The sequence below is a fragment of the Coturnix japonica genome, chromosome 5 (assembly GCF_054131305.1).
Source record: "Coturnix japonica strain WE chromosome 5, WE-NBRP24, whole genome shotgun sequence".
Classification (NCBI taxonomy): domain Eukaryota; kingdom Metazoa; phylum Chordata; class Aves; order Galliformes; family Phasianidae; genus Coturnix; species Coturnix japonica.
The window spans coordinates 52467150-52485490 of NC_140667.1; the positions used below are offsets into that span (position 1 = coordinate 52467150).

General features: G+C 46.8%; 1 protein-coding gene across 1 annotated transcript in view; it reads right to left on the bottom strand.

Annotated features, from left to right (window-relative positions):
- Window positions 1–1637: 1637 nt before the first annotated feature.
- The window catches only part of LOC146760845 (uncharacterized), a 56252-nt gene continuing 39548 nt past the window's right edge, over window positions 1638–18341 (bottom strand). Inside the window, exon 5 of the mRNA XM_085549829.1 lies at window positions 1638–1802. Coding sequence (XP_085405955.1) covers window positions 1775–1802 — 28 coding nt within the window. The 3' untranslated portion in view covers window positions 1638–1774. The remainder of the gene's footprint in view (window positions 1803–18341) is intronic.

The following is an 18341-nucleotide window of genomic DNA, read 5'->3' on the forward strand; positions in this document are numbered from 1 at the left end:
TTTTGAGATCCAGAGGGAAGCTGCGAACCCTCTCAGAGGAGTCTGTTGCAGAGCAAGTGATGTGGGTGGGGTTCTTTCAGAGGTCCTCACCTGGGCAAAAATGTGATCGGTTTCTAAAGAATGATAATTGTTGTCCTTTTTGAGACCTGACCCCTCCTGGGGCACCTTCAAGTGCTGCCTCCTGGCACTGTGGCACACCATCAGCACTCAAGTCCCTGTTCATACAACCCTACAATGTGAGGTACCCACAGCTCTGTCATACAGAGACCTGTGCGTCCAACGCTGCCATTGTGTCTTGATCACCTCCACAATACAGAGCAGAAGGGTCCTTCTATAAGCCTTGGTGTATAATAAGAGGCCCTTGGCAATTGATGGTGGAGACCAAGCTGTCCCAACTCCCACCAAGGTCCCAGTGCAGCTGTTATCTTTTCCCTTGTGCTCAGGGCACAGATGGGAGCTCCTGGGATTTCAGACAGGGATCAGAAAGGTGCTCTGTTAGCTCAGCCACCTTTCTGTACCACCCCTCTGAAATACTGGTGCTCTGCACCAGCACACAGGGTTTTATTTGTGCTAGATGACTGACTTTGAGCCCACCACCCAGGCGGGATGGCTAATGTTATTGTTCTGCCTCAACAGCGTGAGATTGAATTTCTACAGCTCTGTTTCTCTAAGTGTTGCCCATGCTCAGATGCAGAGAGGCCTTTTCCCTTACTCATTACACGCACTTGCAGCCTGCAGTGGCTGCAATCAGAGCAGGTTAAAAGCAATCCCAGCCCCGCTTTGCCAAGCCTGTACTTTAGGAATCAGAAAGTATTTAGCCTCAGTGGCTATTTCACGCCAGCACCAGAAGCTCACATAGTAGCTATTGATAAAATATTCTGTTAGCACTACAGGGAGCTTTCTCTGATGGCCCAGCTGTGAGAACGTTTTCCAATGTTATGCACTGCGTGCCTATTAGAAATAAATGCTCCTGCTGAATTCTCAAAGAGCTGGCTCAACAACGTTGAGTATGGAATGGAGAGATGCCAACATGTCACAACTACTGCATTGCTATTTAAGATTTTGAGCACATAGGCTTAGAAGCATAAGCACTGTTCATCCAGGTTTATGAAGGTGATGAAATCCAATTCACATAGCTCTTTCCAATAGTCTAAGGCCAGGATATTATCAGATGACCTGACTGCATCCAACTCTCACATCTCCTCCTGGTCTCACTGTGTGCTCCATCCCTTGTGTTCATCATTTCCGTGGCTGTATGCTCTGGTGGCTAATCACTTTACTGTGATAAATGCGCTTTTTAATTCTGTCTTGTGCCTGCCTGCCATCAGCCATAGGTCCTTGCTCTGTCCTTCCTGTTCACAGGGCAGTGACAAAGGAGCTGTGGCTTCTGCTCCATTGCCTGGTCGAGCCCTTCTGTGCTGCAGGGTCATCTCTTACCTTCCCATGTCCTGGAGCATGTCACAGTGTCTCCAGGAGGTGATGCACCATTCAACACAAGTGACCTCTGCTTCTCTCTGAATCTGTAATGTGATGTTCATATGTACCTTGTAGGAACAGGCCCAGCTTACCAAGCAACCTGGGTCACTGTTATTATCTTAGCTACCTCTTATCTAACCCCACATACCTCTCTCTCTCTCTCTAATCAAAAACATTCTTTAAATATCACAGATCAGATGGAAAAAAGGCATCAGGGTTGCAGCTTTAAAAACATGTCCAGAAGATCTTACCCTCCTGTTCAACTCTTCCCTTTATCTCCTTTTGCCACTGACATTCATCAGTTCTCAAAGCTTCTCGGATCTTTCCTGAAAGAGAAAAAATAGGCAAGGAGTGAAGTAGAGTAGGTGAGAAGTGCGGTGGGTATCAAAGAATCATAGAATGGCTTGGGTTGGAAGGGACCTCAAGGATCACGAAGCTCCAACTCCCCCACCACAGACATGGCCATCAACCTCCACATTTAATACCAGACCAGGTTGCCCAGGGCCCCATCCAGCCTGGCCTTGAACACCTCCAGGGATAGGGCAGGGACTGGTACCTCACAGCCCCTGAGTTCTACAGCAATTGGGCAAACCCAGCAATTGGGTAGGATAGGTGGTGGCTTATCTTGTGTGGTCCACGGAGGCTTTGAGATTAGCTCCTGCAGGTATCCATCCATCCACGATGGATATCTGTCCTTACCTCCCTCCATGACAGATATATGTCCCTCCTATCATTCCTCCAAGCCTCCATCCATCCATGATGGATGTCTAACTCTCTCTACTCACAATAGATGCCCATCCCTCCATCCATGACAGGTGACCACGAGGGCTGCAGACAACACAGACAATGGCACAGGAGGACCTGGGACTTGGTGCAGTTGCACTCAGCCCATGTGTTAGGAGCTGACACCCAGCACAGCAACAGCTTCCACGCTGCTGCAGCTCTGCTGTGCTCCTCCGTGCGCACAGGCACGCTCTGTTGGAGGCATGAGAGAGAGTGTCCTTTCAGCCCTTTGGCTTCAAAGTGGAGGGATGTTTTTCTGCAAGACTGCCGCAGGGACTTTTAGACAGGCGTCCCATTCATCCGGAGGTCAATTAACGTAGGCACCTTTGGTGGTATTTTCAGAAGCCCCCAGATACCAGAGGGCTTTGAAACACTGCCTTGCAAGCACAGAGCCAGGCTCTGTGAATACCTGGACCCACACAGCAGCACTGAAAGCCAACTAGCTTATGAGCCCTTGGTTTTGACAAACACTCATTTTGCTCTGCTCACCATATACCACTGCCCTGAAAGAAAGAAGGGCTGGTGTAATTGGGGTGCCCTAATTCACTGGTTGCACTATTACCCATATGCAAAAACTCTATTTTTCTCACAGCCATGGTGTTGAAAGAGCAACACTGTGCAAGAGAGCAGTGGTAGCTGGGAGAGACAAGGACACACTAAGGTAAAACCTATTTTCTTCTCGCAGCCCAACCCAATTCCTCTGTCCTTTGAAACATCCCTGTTCAGAGTGCCAAAGAGATAGCATCAGAAGAAAACAACTGTCACTTGAATCTCCCGGAGAAAAGGCCAAACCTCCCGCGCTCTGTACAGTTTACATAGGGGAAAAATGAAATGAAATAAAAACATGACTTGACTTGGCAGGTCTGCTCCTGTGAACCCAGAAGGATGTTTGACCTTCCAGATGAGCACAGCATTCTCCTCGCGCTTCCAGAGAAAAGCTTTGCAGTTCTGGGAAGTCTGGGGAGAGATTCATCCAGGGCACTGAGCTCTCTCAACAAGCAAGCAGGCTGAGAGACCAAAGGAGTCTGGATGGGCAGAAAGGAAACAAGATTTTTTTACCACCCTGAGACTAACCATAGCTATCGGTGTTTCCCGACAATAACTTGTTTGGGCAAGGCTCGTGGTTGGGTTGTGTCAGGAGAAGAAGGAAGAGCAGCCAAAGCATTAACACTTTCCTCTTGCCGTGCTGGTCCCTTGGAAAGCATTCCTAATGCAGACTTGGCAGCAGCCAGCAGGATGCTGAATGAAAGGGACCTTTAGAGCTCAGGCACGGGACAAACGATGCTAATGATAAACCCATCCCCCGATGCTGTGTGGACACGGATGTCCACAGCTAAAATAAACAAATGGTCCGGGCGAGCTGACAGGCTTGTTTAGATTCTGCTTGGGATAAATCGCAGTGCCCTTTGATCCCGTGATGTTTTTGGCGCCTGTGTTGCTGTCTAGCAGCAGGGTATATTTTTCTGTCCCGAGGAGCAAGTGGATGCAGCTGCCTATGGCTGATTTATAGTAGGAAGCGATTCGCAGGAAATCAAAGCTTCTCACACAGTCAGAATTGCTGTCTTTTCACCTCCACCATCGATGCAACAATTAGAGCTCTAGGGACTTTAGTGGGGAAGCTCAGCAAAGTGTTCTGTGCTTAGCATAAATCACTTTCTGCTGTGACTCATGAAGGAAACTCGCAGTGGGCTACACCTGCCTGTACATCCTAGGGCACAGGCACTGACAGCATAGTCGTTCAATCTCAATCCAGAGATCTGAAATCCACATTTCTGTGCTCACTGCAGCAATGTGCTGGGCGGCAAAATGAGGGAAATATGCAAGAATACCAAATACCTTACCAAAATGTGCTTATCACACACACACTGCATTACCAGACATTTAATTTAGGAGCTGGTTACTGCTTGCAGTTTCTGATAACTGCTCACATCAGCTCAGAAGCTGATGAAGCATGTGTTTATTAGTGCAAAATCTTGAGACCCCATGGGACATACAGCAAATATTTCTGTGCTTCTAAGAGAAGATTTGGCTCCTGTTGCATCCACTGTGAGCTCAAAGCTGAGTGAAACGAGGAGGATTTGCCATCAGCATAATCAGAAACATGGTGAAAGGGAAGGATGGGATTAAGGCTTGGCTGCTGGTAAGCATATGTCACTTCAGTTAATCGTGCGGAAATTTCTACGCTCGAGATAGCGATAAAAATCAAATAAAAGAAGTGTGAAAACTCAGCTCTGGAGTACACGCCTGGCTAGTTAAATATAGAGGTGTTTGTACGCATACTCACAGGTCCACGCTGAACGATTATTAATATAAACAAAGGTCCAGGTCTTCGTGTTAGAAAAGCCAATTAGAGCCCCCAGCTCCTCCTTGCTTTCTCAAGATCTGGCTCCTGGGGTGAGTTTGTAGCCACTCTGACATCTCCACACTCCTCAAGCTTGAATAGTGCCAGCGTTCAGGCATTTATCTCTATTAACCCATGACCTTGTACAGCTCGCATCTGCACAGCACGACCCATGCACAGCCGCTGACCTGCTGTTCTCAGATCACTTTGGGTTTTCCCCTCTGTTTCATCCCCCCAGTACAGGAGGGGTGGCTAAAACCTGGGGGGAAGCTCTATTTGGAGGAGCTGTTCCCAAAAACTGCCCTCTAGTAGACTGGGTATAGATGATAGACTACAAAGGAGGGACATGAAGAAGCTGAGAGGTTGCAGAACTCTCTTATCATGAAGAGAAAGGGCTGGCCATGCAACAAGTATGCCAGACCTGCAGCAAATGCACCCTCAGGGGCATGGGAACACACACAGAGGCATCAGAGTAAGGGGCTTATAGCCACATTCCTGGCATGGACTTGATACCTCTGAGAAGCAGGAAATTACCTAGCTGGTCGAGCTGCACCACCACTGTTTTATTCTGTGGGTCAAACATAAGCAAAATCCCCACCCAACAAGATCACAAGGCATTCACAAGGCCAGAAACATGTCCAAGCCACACCAGTTGCGTGGGCAGACTGGGATGTACCACACAGCAGTCCATTGCTCTGTACCCATTGGTCCTACATGCACACTCAGAAGAACTCTTGTAGATCTACAAGAAGAATCCAATGATCTAAGCACATGGAAACAGAAGGGGCTGGTTTAATCTTTTTGCAGAGAAGGCAGGATCTGACCATACCTGAAAGCAGAGGGGGCTGTGGGAAGCACCAAGAACTACATGTTCCATCCTCTCAGCACTTAGTGGCTTGCTCTAATCAGTGTAGCTCACCAATTTCTCTTTTATTTTTGCAAACCACTTTCTTTGTAGTGGATATTTGGTTTGGGAAAACTTTTTTTTCTTTTTTCTTTATGATTGCAATAAGTTAAACTTGTTGGCATTTGCAGCAAAGATTCAAACCAACCCAGCAAGCCAGGATATTTCTCCAGCAAAAGAATGACAGTGATATGAGAAATCTTACCCCTGTAATTGGTCTTCCATCAACATGAGACCAAAATTCTTTCAACCTGGGCTAATTCCAGAAGAAAAAATTGCAGCAGAATGACTTTTTGATAATTTGGAAGAACTACGTGTAAAAAGATTCACTTGCCTTGTTACACTGGGACGCCTTCCTATTCAGAGTGGTTAACAGGAAGTCTTTCCTCTAGAAAGATCAGTTGGTTTTCTTCCCCCAGTCCATTTCCCTCCCATTGACAATATCGTCTTTCAAAACATATGTCATGGTTATTTGATTTTCCTTTATTTTAACTGGAAATTTGATCTCTTTCATGACTGGGTGGGATGCATTTAATTAATTGACAACAGCAACAACAAACAATTCATTCTCATGCCTTTTTAAACAAGGCTATACTGATAAGGTCGGAGAAGCAGCAGCCATGAGCCAACAGTGTGCCTTGTGGCCAAGAAGGCCAATGGGATCTTGGGATTCGTTGTAAAGAATGTGGCCAGCAGGACAAGGGAGACAGGGGGATTACCCAGAGAGGTTTTGGAGTATCCTTGTCTGCAGATGTTCAAAACCCACCTGTGCAACCTACTGTAGGGACTGAATTAGTAATGGGTTTGAACTGGATGATCTCCAGAGGTCCCTTCCAGCCCTGCAGTTCTGTGATTCTTCAGGGCAGAAAAAAGTATGGATTTTGTTTTTATAGACCAACACTTATTTCTCTTCTGAAATTCATGGTAAGGTTGCCAGCATGAGCATAGAATGGGGATAGGAAATGAACAGTCAGCTGCTCTTCCAGAATTTTTTCTGGCCTTGTTCTGATGAGCAGATCTGGATTCCCTTAGCCTCTTCGGCGTAGCTCCAGAATTAAAGAGTACATAACAACTGCAAAATATAGCCCTAAAACTCCACCCAGTTCTCACAAACATGCCCAAGTACACGTATTTACTGAGTAACAGTTCAAGCACTGCATTTTATAGCTCTCTTCCATGCCAGTTCCGAAACAGAGAAGCAGACAACGCATGCCAGTTCAGCCTCCGTAGGAAAAACTCAGTCAAAAACATGGTGCCCCATGTGAGATTAGGTGAAATAAATTTAGGTGTCAGCATGAGAGCTAGGTCTTTAAATTCCTGTTATTACATGTGAAATATTAGAAAAACCTATAATTTATTGGTATGTATTAAAATATAAGACTGCCAAGTGAGACAAGGGTAAGAACAGCAAATCATCCATTGTTATCTTCAAATGGTGGGAGAGCATCAAGGTAGACACCAAGAATTTAAAAAAATCAAGACAGAACACCAAATAATAACTGGAATTGCTGAACTAGAAGGATTTCGTCTACTTTACCTACTATTTTTAGAGGTCTTAATTCACATTTCAGGAACCACAACAACTCTCCAATATGAGGAAGATTAAGAGAACTTGTATTCCAACCTGAAATCCTTCAGCTGTACCTAAGAGACAAGACTATTGAAGAGGTTAAGTTCTTGGTAAGTAAAGCTCTTAGCAAGCAATCTTTTCCCACTGAGTTGGCCTCTTCAAGTTTCTATTTGTGCTGCTAATGAGGTTCCCACAATCTCCAGGCAGCTGGTCTGAGTTCTAATTAAACAAGACTTGAGGAACTATTCTGCCAAAGTAAGCGCTGGATCTGCCCACCCCGTTGACTGAGTAATGCAGCCTGGATACATGCAGGCTGGAAATGTAAATCCTATATTGACATGGAGAGTTATATTCTCCAGTGAGGACGCTTTCTACAGCTGCAGCATTTATTAAACTTTTGCCATCATCCAAAAATAACATTCATAACTTGAACAGTCCCCAAGGTTGGAGAGTCTTCCAGGACTCTTCTGGCCATGTTCTGATCAAGAGATCTGGGCTCATTTGACCTCTTGAACATGGTCCCAGACATAAAGGAACAGGACCCTGATAAATACAGCCTATGGATTCCCTCCAGTACTTTATGTAAAGTACACATGGCACTTTGGCTTACAGATATTAGAACATCCTCATGAAGCTGCAGAATTCCAGAAGCAGCCATGGCATAAGAATGAGGACTGAAAATGCCTGTTTGGCCCTAGGTGCAACATGTCTCCATGAATTTTCCAGTTCTTAGTATATGCATTTAGTTATTATGAAAACTATCTTAATAAGTGAATTCCCAAATGATTTCATTTGCTCTCAATCAAAATGTCAAGCTACCCATTTGATAGAATTGAATACAATTGAAATTGTGCCTTCCCTGTGAGTATCGCTGTCTGAAAAGGAGATTATGGAGAAATACAAAACCAACTTCTGTTGGATTCTCATCACACATAGATTTCTGTTGGCTGTTTGTTTTTTTTTTCCTCCTTGCACCAGGTCCTGAGGAGGGCCAGCAAAGAGCAGTGGTGTAAATCTCCAGGGATGTAGCAGAGACAAGATAAGTGCCTGTCCCCAGCCAATACAAACCATCCGGTCTGTGAGCACTCAGGCATCTGAGAGTGCATGCAGACCCTGGCCAGACAAAGGATTTCCAGCCAGTGCTCTCAGACAATCCCATAGTCCCCAGCCACTCCGTCCAGACTGAGGACAAGCAGCCTTCACACAGTCTGCGGTATGTAAGAAATCAGCCTGTGCATGTGTATTGAAGGAATACGTTCATACTCATGCCAGACAAGACCAATGATAGTGGAGAACATTCAGCTTCCTTGTGCTCTTCCATGGAACACATCACTTGCCCATGCCATGTGGTTGAGTGTATGTTTGTCCCAGATGGGGCTGACACAGGGTAAGACAGTAGAAAGCTCACATTCTCTTCTCTGTACCTGCCTCAGACTATAATTCCCTATGAAGGGGACTGCCCGATGGCCTATGCTTCTGTAGGCCTAAACGAGCTGATAACAGGAGAAGATCTTCAGGCTCAAATTTTTAGGAGCTAGATATAGCACAATAAAACTGGAAACGTTCCTTTTCCTAGCAATGCGTTTTAAAGGCTTTTTGGTGATAAGAGTGTTATCACAGGAACTGAATGCCTGAAAGGAAATATTAACGATATACATGGTCAGAACAGCAAGGTGGTGTGAGCAAGGAGCTGCTCCGCTACATTGCTTGCTGTTTGCTCCTATTGCATGTCAAAGCAGCTGCACAGAATGGGACCAGGGAAGCAAATTGATAGGGAATGTTAGCAAGACTCAGGTATAGAAATACCCTGCTCCAAACCAGTAGCAACCAGGGAGCCAAGAGGCATAACACTGAGCGTGGAGAAAGGCAGACTGCTAACCCAGTCTCTCCAAAGCCTTCACAGTCCCAATTCAAGATCCTCTTGCATAGGTGGATGGACTCCCATCGACTCTTCCAGGGTTTGAATTCAGTCTTTTAGGAACCAAGACAAAAGAGCAAGAGCTCCTCCTTAATTGATGACTCATCCATCAGCGCAGCTCAAACTCATTTTGACAAGTAGAGGGAAAAACCCACAAATTAAGTGACCATCCCCTGCCTTCCCCTTTCTTGTAGATTGTAAAGGAGAACTTTTGACCTTTCTGGCTCACACCAAGGCTTGGCAGGAGCCGGTTGCTCACCCCAGCTGAACTGTAGTATGCATGTATCCCCATACAAGAGGTGCTTTTCACGTGCTAAATGATCCTATCACAGCACTATAGGGACAGACAATGGCACAGCTCCATGGTGCAGGGAGGAGGTTCTCATTAGGAGCCTCTCATTAGGGATGAAAGACTGGCTGGATCATCCTGCTGTCATTTGTGCTCCATGCTGATTTCCAGAAGAGACTGGTGGGAAGCACAAACATTCTCCTGTGGGTTTGTTTTTTAACCTCCAGGTGAGACGACCAGCAGCAGACGCACTTTCTTAGGGCATGGTTAGGATGCCGGCAGTGAGGTCTGAGAGCAATAGAAGACTGCATGGGATTGCACCCTGAGTGGGAACCTAGAATAGCCCTGCAGACAGGTCAGGAATTTTGAGAACACTTCAAGGTCTCAGGGCATGCTTTGAAAACTTTAAGCTCTTCCTAAATTAGAAGGATTAATTGAATGCAAGAATAGGCCCATTGCAAACCTCCCCAGCAGCATGAAGGGTGAGAGTTTCTGGGTTAAGGGATCTGTTTGGATTGCAAACCACTGGGTACCTTCGGGATACATACATGGGGACATGGCTCCTTAGCACAGGAATGGGCTCTTCCTCCAGTAGAGTCCATCTCTACGTCAGCATTCCTCTAATCCTCCTGCCAAAATATTATCCAGAGGTGGCATCTCCTGCCCAGATATATGTCCCCTTGACTCACCAGTTGAATAGAGGCTGCTAACCATACATAGTTATTGTACCTGGTTTTAATTCAGGGATCAAGCAGAGGGGCAAAATCCCATCACAAAACCCATAGATTTAACATTACCATGAGGGGTTATCAGAGAACCATCACCTTGGTCTGGTTCAGAGACTGCCTTTCAGACAAGGAGCCAAACCAGGAAAAAAGAAAAAGCTGTAGGTGATGCTGAACAAGCATTTCAAGTTTTCCCATAGGATATATATTGTAGGTCCCTTTGAGCCCAGTGCCACACTCTGCACTACCACATTCAGTTCCTTTTTCTAACTGCCAGGGGTTAAGGATTTACTGACAGCTCACCACCACCATCACGAAGAGCTGCTTCCATCATTGATTTTAAGAGCCTGAGAGGTATTTGATACCTTGTCCAAGGTTCTCTCCCAGAACCCCATGCATTTAGAAAGAGAAACATCTGCTCCTTGGGACTTCCCCTGCTGTCATATGGTCCTTGCTAAGTGCCTGTCCCCAGGCATAGCCAGGGATCCACACTGATAAAAAGGAGAAGGGTGGGAGCCCAGCTGGGCAGCAAGCCTGGCCAGCTGCAGGGACCAGAAGATGAAAGACACATATATTTTGCCAGGTGACCTCAATAGCATCTCAAAGCGCCGGCTCTTTCACTCTGACTTTAGCCCCAAACAAAACAAACTGGTGCCAGTTTGAGGGCTGACTGATTTGTTGTGTTTTCACAGTAAGCAGTTGACAGGAATTCAAAGGGGAAGGGGAAAAAAAAAAATAGTAATAGCAAATTGATAAGATTCCTGACTGCTTTCTGGGGGCTTGAGTCCCAGGGAAAGCAGGGCTGGGCCAGTACCAGAACATCAAAGTGAAGAGCAAGGGGAGCCATCCCAGCTGGAGCCAGTGAGATAGCTGCCTGCTTGTTATTTTTGCCTGTGGATAAGGGCACATCTGGGGACATTCAGACCCCCGGGGCTGGAGCATCATCCAGCAACCACCAGGTCAGCAGCAAAGGGGCCTGAGGTCAAGAGGATTAGTGGGCATGGTGGGCATGGGTTGATAGTTGGACTAGGTGATCTTAGCAGCTTTTTCCAACACTAATGGTTCTATGATTCTCTGTGCATTTGCTCCAGGAGATTTTCTCCCTGTCATGTGAAATCCAGCTCTGTAGCTCCATAGCCAGGAGATTAATCCTCCTGTATCAGACCTAAGGAAAGACTTGCGTGCTTAAATGCTTGTCTCTGCCCCAGCCCCCACACAGTTACATGATCCGAGCAAAATCCAGGCTTCTCTGGCAAGCCTCGTCTCAATCACAGCCTTCAAGAACAGGAGAAAAGCGGCACTAAGGAGAACATCCACCGGTCGCTCAGTGCTGGAGGCAGCAGTGCTCTGGCACCTGCCAGGTACCCAGGGGGAACAGGCAGGTGGATGGATAGACAGAAAAGGGGCAAGGAGCTGGACAAGGCTCTCTAAAGTTGGCTGCCTGTGAGGCTGAGATGCACAGAGCACATTGTTTCCTTGTGATGGCACACAGTGTTGGCTGCAGGACAGGGGTTATTATTGAGATTAGACTCTGGAAATCTCTGTGGGTGTTCTGTCTGATGGCAGTCACTATGATAAGGTGTGAAGTAAGAGGTCTGCTGAGCAGATTTGCTCTTACCATCTCCTGCCCTGTCTTCATAGTAGGTCAGCTTCAATAGCATCTTTTGGACGAGGATTTCTGTCTGTGTCTTCCTTGCATGTCCCTCTCATCCAGACCAATCTGGTTTGGGCAGTAGAGGGATTCACTGTAGAGCTTAAAATCGCTTAATCCTGAAGCTTCGTGAGTTGTTAAGAGAAGAATGCTGTCAGAAAGAAGATTGGAAAAGCTGAACCAAATCGACCTCAGAAAACAGAGGGGAGTAAAAATCCCCGTGTTAAAAAAGGACGCCTTGTGTGACTCCTAAGCCCAGCTTTGTTTCCTCAGGATGTTGCAGGGCTGCAGCCTCATACAGATTCATGGCACCGCATCGGGGCAGCCTCTTGTTCAGACCATGGCTGAGCCAAGCTCCATTGGACAAGAGCTGAGAGCATGTCTGAGCCCTGGAGATCCAAGAGACCTACAGGGAGGGCTGAGAGCCACCACCTCTGCTCTAAGTAGGAAAAGGGAAGCCAAGATGTTCTTGAACAACTCCAGGGACAACGACACCATCATCTCCTGTGCAGCTTGGGCCAATGCATCACCACTCCTTCTGGGAATGTTTCCTGAAGAAGTTGAACCAGGAGAGGTTCAGACTGGACAAGCCATACTCTCTCATCCTTAGCTGAAGAGTATGTGTCCTTACATAGCAATTTGCTGCTCATCAAGAGCCGAGGATATTACTCCCCTGAGCACTAGCGAGGCATGGAGGTTTCTGGTGTGTTCTTGCAGCATGCCCCCAGCCTGTCCCCCTGTCAATCTGCGCAGACACAACCAGAGTCTGGGGACGCATGTCACCCACAGCAGAACAGCACGTTTCAGACCATGCCCTATTAAAAAGATCAGCAATACAACACAGAAAACAATTAAAAATTGACATTGACAGATGAGTTCATTCCACCCAGGCTGGAAACACTGCTCACGCTTCCCAGGGCCAATGTCTGCCCTGGGGACCTCACCTCTCACTCCCAGAGTACTCACGTTGTGCTCTTTGTCCATCCTATGGGACAGCACGCCTGCACTCAGGAGCGTGGGCTGTCAGTACAGAGTAGGATTGCTTTGACTTTACTGAAAGGGAGCACAAACACGACCTGCTTGTGCATCCAGCAGGAAAGCATCCCTTTTTGTTTCCCAAAGATTATCATCCTCCTGCACCCTGCCTGATTGCAAGTGTTGCTCTGCTTGGAGAGCCAGCCCAGATCCAACCATTAGCATCGTAAATATTCCTGATATGTTGCTTCAGTGCAAACCTCCTCAAGCCATTGCCCTCCCCAGCAGCAGACTCGGTGGCGACATGCAGGGCAGCCCGAGCCAGAGCCTCCTGCCACAGTCAGCAAACAAGCGTGTTTTATATTAGGCACATTAAGAGGGAACAGTCCTGTTGCAAGGAATATTAAATTAAAGGAAAACAGCCAGGAGAAGGATTCAGCCCTGGTTATACACAGAGGAACACAGGACCAGCTCCAGATTTGAAGCATGTGGTGGCCCATTGTAATTTCCTCGGTCCGTTTCAGCTGTCTAAAGTTACAGTCACAGTTATGGTCGGGTTTCAGAACTCCAAATTCACTCCTATGTTATCTCCTCCGCCACTCGGGGCAGTCGTGTTATACCATAAAGTCCTTTACACTGTAACAGTGAAAAGGAAAATCCTCTATGCTCCCAGAGTCTGAAGGAACAGCACAGCCACCGAGGTCTGTAAGGTCCCTTACTTAAGGCACAGCGTCAGCAATGCAAACCTTGTTCTTTCACCCCAATACACCTGCCCTACTTCCTCACCTGGACAGACCCTATCAGCATCACAAATCACTCTCCAGCTCCAATTAATCCTCCCCAGGCTCACAGGCCTTTTACAACACATTATCTCCTTCCCTTCGGTCCCTATCTACCTCCTGTCAGCCTGCAGCATTTGTATAAAGTATGAGAGCCCCCAGCTAGGATTCACAAATACCAATAGGAAATGCACAAACATCAGCCCTTCCACATCCTTCCCTCTCTCCATGGAATAGCTCAGCCATAAGCAGTACACAGGGCTTGTGCAGAGCCTCTTGTGGTGTGAGCAACATCCCCTGGCACCATCAAGAGAACCTAAAAGCTGAAAGCACTGGGAGAAAATGGGGAGAAAAAAAAATTCAGCATATTTTAAGGCTGGTCTTATGGAAAGAGCAGAACCACCAGCAGAACAAAGTGTATGAGAGATTTAACTCACTGCATCTAGCATGCAGGTTCCCTGATGAAAACTTCCACGTTTTATGATGCATGTATGCAAACACCATAGAGATTTTGATAGAGGAAATGGAATCACAGAATCATAGAACCATTTGAGTTGGAAGGGACCCTTAAAGGCCATCAGGTCCAATCCCCTGCAATGAACAGGGACACCCACAGCTCCATCAGGAGGTCAGAGCCCCGTCTGGCCTGACCTCGGGTCCCTCCAGGGATGGGGCACCATCACCTCTCTAGGAAATACTGCAAATTAAAATTGCTCTTGAGCACTTTCCAGGTCCTTCCAGCTGACACAGGAAAGGAGATGGTGATAAAGAAGGCAATGTATTATTGGGGTGAAGGCTCAGGAGATGCTCCCCTTTGGCTGAGCACTGGTCTTGTGATTGTCGAGTTTCTGCCTGTAAAATAAATATGTTCACGATGACAGCTTAAATACAGGTTTTTACTTATGCTGGGATAGGTAAAACACAATTACTGTCACTCTGCTGAATGATGGTGCCCAGTTAAGCCAAAGCAACACAGCACAGCTTGGTCAGATTGCCATTCTGCACATGCAACATCTCCCAAAGCAGACTCTAACACTGCTCGAGCCCTTCCACCTGCTTGTGTCTATGTGTGGACATCTTAAACCAGGTCCATTCTGTAAACATAACCCAGGTCTATGCTCAAGGTTACACGTGTAACTTCCTGTTTAACTCAAGATGGCTCTACAGAAGCTAAGGTCAAGGAAATCCTGTACACATTTTGTGTTATGTGAAGCAGAGAGAAAAACTAGAATGACTACTCCGCACCTTGTCTGAATGTGAGGTGGGCCCAGGGCTGCAGCAGCTGGATCTAAACCATGATCATTGAGAGGCTTAGCAGCTCTGGACAGAGTAGTCGGCTCCCTGTAAAGATAGAGCCAGAGAAACACCTCAGATCTTCCTCCAGATATTCTTTTTGTTCCCCCCCCTCAAACTGATGTTTAGATCCAAAGAGCTGGCTTGGCCTTTACTCTGCTGCAAACAGCATTCACTATGAGATGTACTGCATGCCAGAGAGCTCTAATGCCTTGCAGACCCACTTTGTGTCATTCTGTAGTGTTATTTATACAAAACTATTTAAAATGCAGAGCAGAACTTGCAGAAGTGTGTGGAAGACTCATTTTATCTAATTTTATTCACCTTGAAATAGACACTCAGCTTAGAGATGACTCTCTTCATGGTTCTTCATAGCAGAGACTAACATCTCTAGAAGGTAATGTGCCCCTCCTCCTACCATGGATCCTACCATCGATCCTAGGAATAGGAAATCCAACTTCTAGAGATGTCTCTCTCACCACCAATCATAAAGACAGCTCTTAGAAGCTGCTTCGAATAGACTAATACAATCATTAAGGTTGGAAAGACCCCTGAGATCATCTAGTCCAACCCAAACCATCCCCACCATGCCCACTAACCACGTCCCTCAGTGCCACATCTTCATGGTTGTTGAGTACTCCCAGGGACTGTGACTTCACCACCTCCCTGGGCAGCCTGTGCCAACATCTCACCGCTCCTTCTGAGAAGAAATTTTTCCTAATATCCAACCTGAACGTGTCTCACATTGATAAAGCCTTGCCCAAAACCCTGCATGCATTTCATCTACCCATGGCAAGAGTTAAGCTCTTTGGGGCAGAGCTGTTGGTCTCATTAAGCTGAGATAGGCAGGACACACCATCTCTCAGGTCTGGGTTTTGAACACTGCCATGATAGCAAGAACTGGAAAGAAATCACAGGCCTCACATCTGGCAATGGAGACATCAGCACTGACCATACGTCACTTCCTTTTCAGTTACATCTACCCTATCCGCACACATCTGAGTACATTCAGTCATGGCTGGAGCTGAGAAGGCCCTGTCTCTTGATTTCATAAAATCATAAAATCTTTAGGATTGGAAAAGACCTCTAAGATCACCACATCCAATTATCAACCCATCACCACCATGCCCAATAACCACATCCCTCGGTGCCACAGACTTGCCCCCAGGCCTCCCAGTAGGAGCCCAGGAGACACTCCTCTCTCCCCGTCTGGCATTTCTAGAGAAAAGAAATTCAACTAGAAGCAAAAGAAAGCTGTCAAGAGGTTTTCAAGAAGCTCCTCACCCTCCACAGGATGAACAGTGGCATCCTTGGCAAAAATAAGCTGAAAATGAAGTGAAAGCAGCACACCAGGCAATCACTGCAGTGGTGCCTGATGCTATTCAACAGCTCCAAATACCTGCCCTCATTAGCATTAAAGACCACACGCCCAGAGGCAGATCATTTGCCCTTCATTAGGGCTGGGATTACACCAAGAGCATCTCATTAGATATCAAACTCCACCAGATCAAGCCAGCCCACCCGCCCCCACACAGCAGCGAAAGTGTCCTCCTCATCTACAGGACTGGCTGTGTGAGATCCGCAGTGGCCTAACAGTAGTTTCTTCTGTCAGCAAAATCCCGATGGGGAAAAATAGAAAGGAAAAGGAAAACAAGAAGAAAGCTGCAGGGGGAGCAAACAGAAACGAGCTGGATAATCAGCTGCGATTCAAAGCAGGGAGGAGATCTGCTTTATAACCTGATTTACCCACTGCATCGCAGAGCTTTCTGCTTTGCAAATCCCATCCTGATGCACAACAGGTAAACAAATACTCCCTAAAATGAACCAAAAACCCCCAAACTAGAAGAAAGTATGAAGCGTGAATTAGAATCATAGAATCATTCCATTTGGAAAAGACCACTATGATCATCTAGTCCAACCATCAACACATTATTGCATTACTGCAAACCAAAGAAAATCTCACTTTAGAGGCAACGTGCTTGGAAAAAGGGATACAAATAATAATCGAGGGGTAGAGCTTGCAAAACAGTCGTGAAAGGCTGCACTGCTTGCTAATGCTGAGCATTTCTACCTCTCTATCAGTGCAAGGAGGGAGGGAGCAGCTGAAGGTCAGTGCTGAGTCGAGGAGCAGCAGAGGAGCCAGAGCTCTTTGTGCTTGAAAAAAGGCTTGGCAAACCTCTGGGAAATAAAGATTTTTGTCAGGCTTTGCAAACTATTTTTGTCCCTCTTGTTGCTGAGCATTATGCAGACTAAATAATAGAGGCTGTGGGGAGAGGGACGGCTGTAATATAACCCCAGGACCTATGTCCTCTCCGAGGCTCAGATGGATGGATGACCTGCAGATATGGCTTGCTGGCTTGTACACTGTGTGACATACCATCCACTGCTTCCCATTTCCTCTCAGGCTCCTTGGGCTATTCCTTTTGTTTGTTTTTAAGGCAGGCTCCTTGGGCTATGACTTTTCTCTTTTCCCCCTATTACAAAGATTTTCAGTCTGTTGGATTTTTTGTCTCTGCTCTGAAGACCTGTACTGTACTGTACTGAGGGGGAGCCAAAGGCACAGGAGCTGGTCGGCATGATCTGAAGCAATCTGGAAATCCTCCCACCTACACTTGTTACTTTCAGATCATGGAATCATAGAATCACTAAGGTTGGAAATGACCTCGAAGATCCCCAAGCACAACCACAGCCCACCCCCACCATGCCCACCGACCACGTACCTCCAAGGGACAGTGACCCCACCACTCCCTGGGCAGCTGTGCCAATAATGTCTGCCCATCAGAATGGTCCAGAGGATTGTTCTGCATCCCTCCCATGGGCAGAGCAGTTAATGCCATGATCCTAATCCCACTGCAGCCACAGCAAGGCAGCATGGGTTAAATGGTTGAAGGTCTAACGGTTGCAAACCTAGTGGCCTAAGAGGTGGGTACTGAGCAGCCATGTTCAGCATGAGCCTGGTGTTCTCCATCTGCTCCAGGTGAAGCTGCACAAGGGCTGGTGGCGTTCTTTAAAATGCCATCATGTTGCACTCTTACAGATCTACAAGCTCTGATCTGCCAGGACCAAGCAAGTGTGGCTTTGTCTGGTGACATTTGCCCCTTCAGGCAGAAATGACCAGGATGGTGCTGATTTCCTGCATACCCCGGGCTGAAAACAAAAGGAATGAGAAGATCTTGCTGCTATGTGTATCCATAGTTTCCAGACCACCTCCTCTGCTGGCTTGGCATTAGCCACAAGAATTGCTCATCATTAAATAGAGATGAATAATAAGTAGTCGGGTGGGTTTTTTGGTTTTTTTTTGTCATGTTTTTCCTTTTTTTCCATTGCACAAGCACAGTCTGGAGAATATTTCCTGCAGCTGCCTGTGTGTCACCCATCAATTTTCTTGGGGCCCTGCAAACAATGGGGGATGGCATGTGCCACACCATCTGTTAGGGGCTGTGGGACAGGCTCTTCTCCTCCTACCTGGCACTTACAGTGGAGGCTGAAACCCACCAGGGTCTACTTTCCAAGACTCCAACGTGAGGCTTCATCAAGGAGCTAATAAAATAATCGATGCTAGGGAGAACACCCTTAAGTAACTGATAACAAGGGTCCTCCAGGTGGCAGCTGGCCCTGACAAGTAATAATCGTCCGG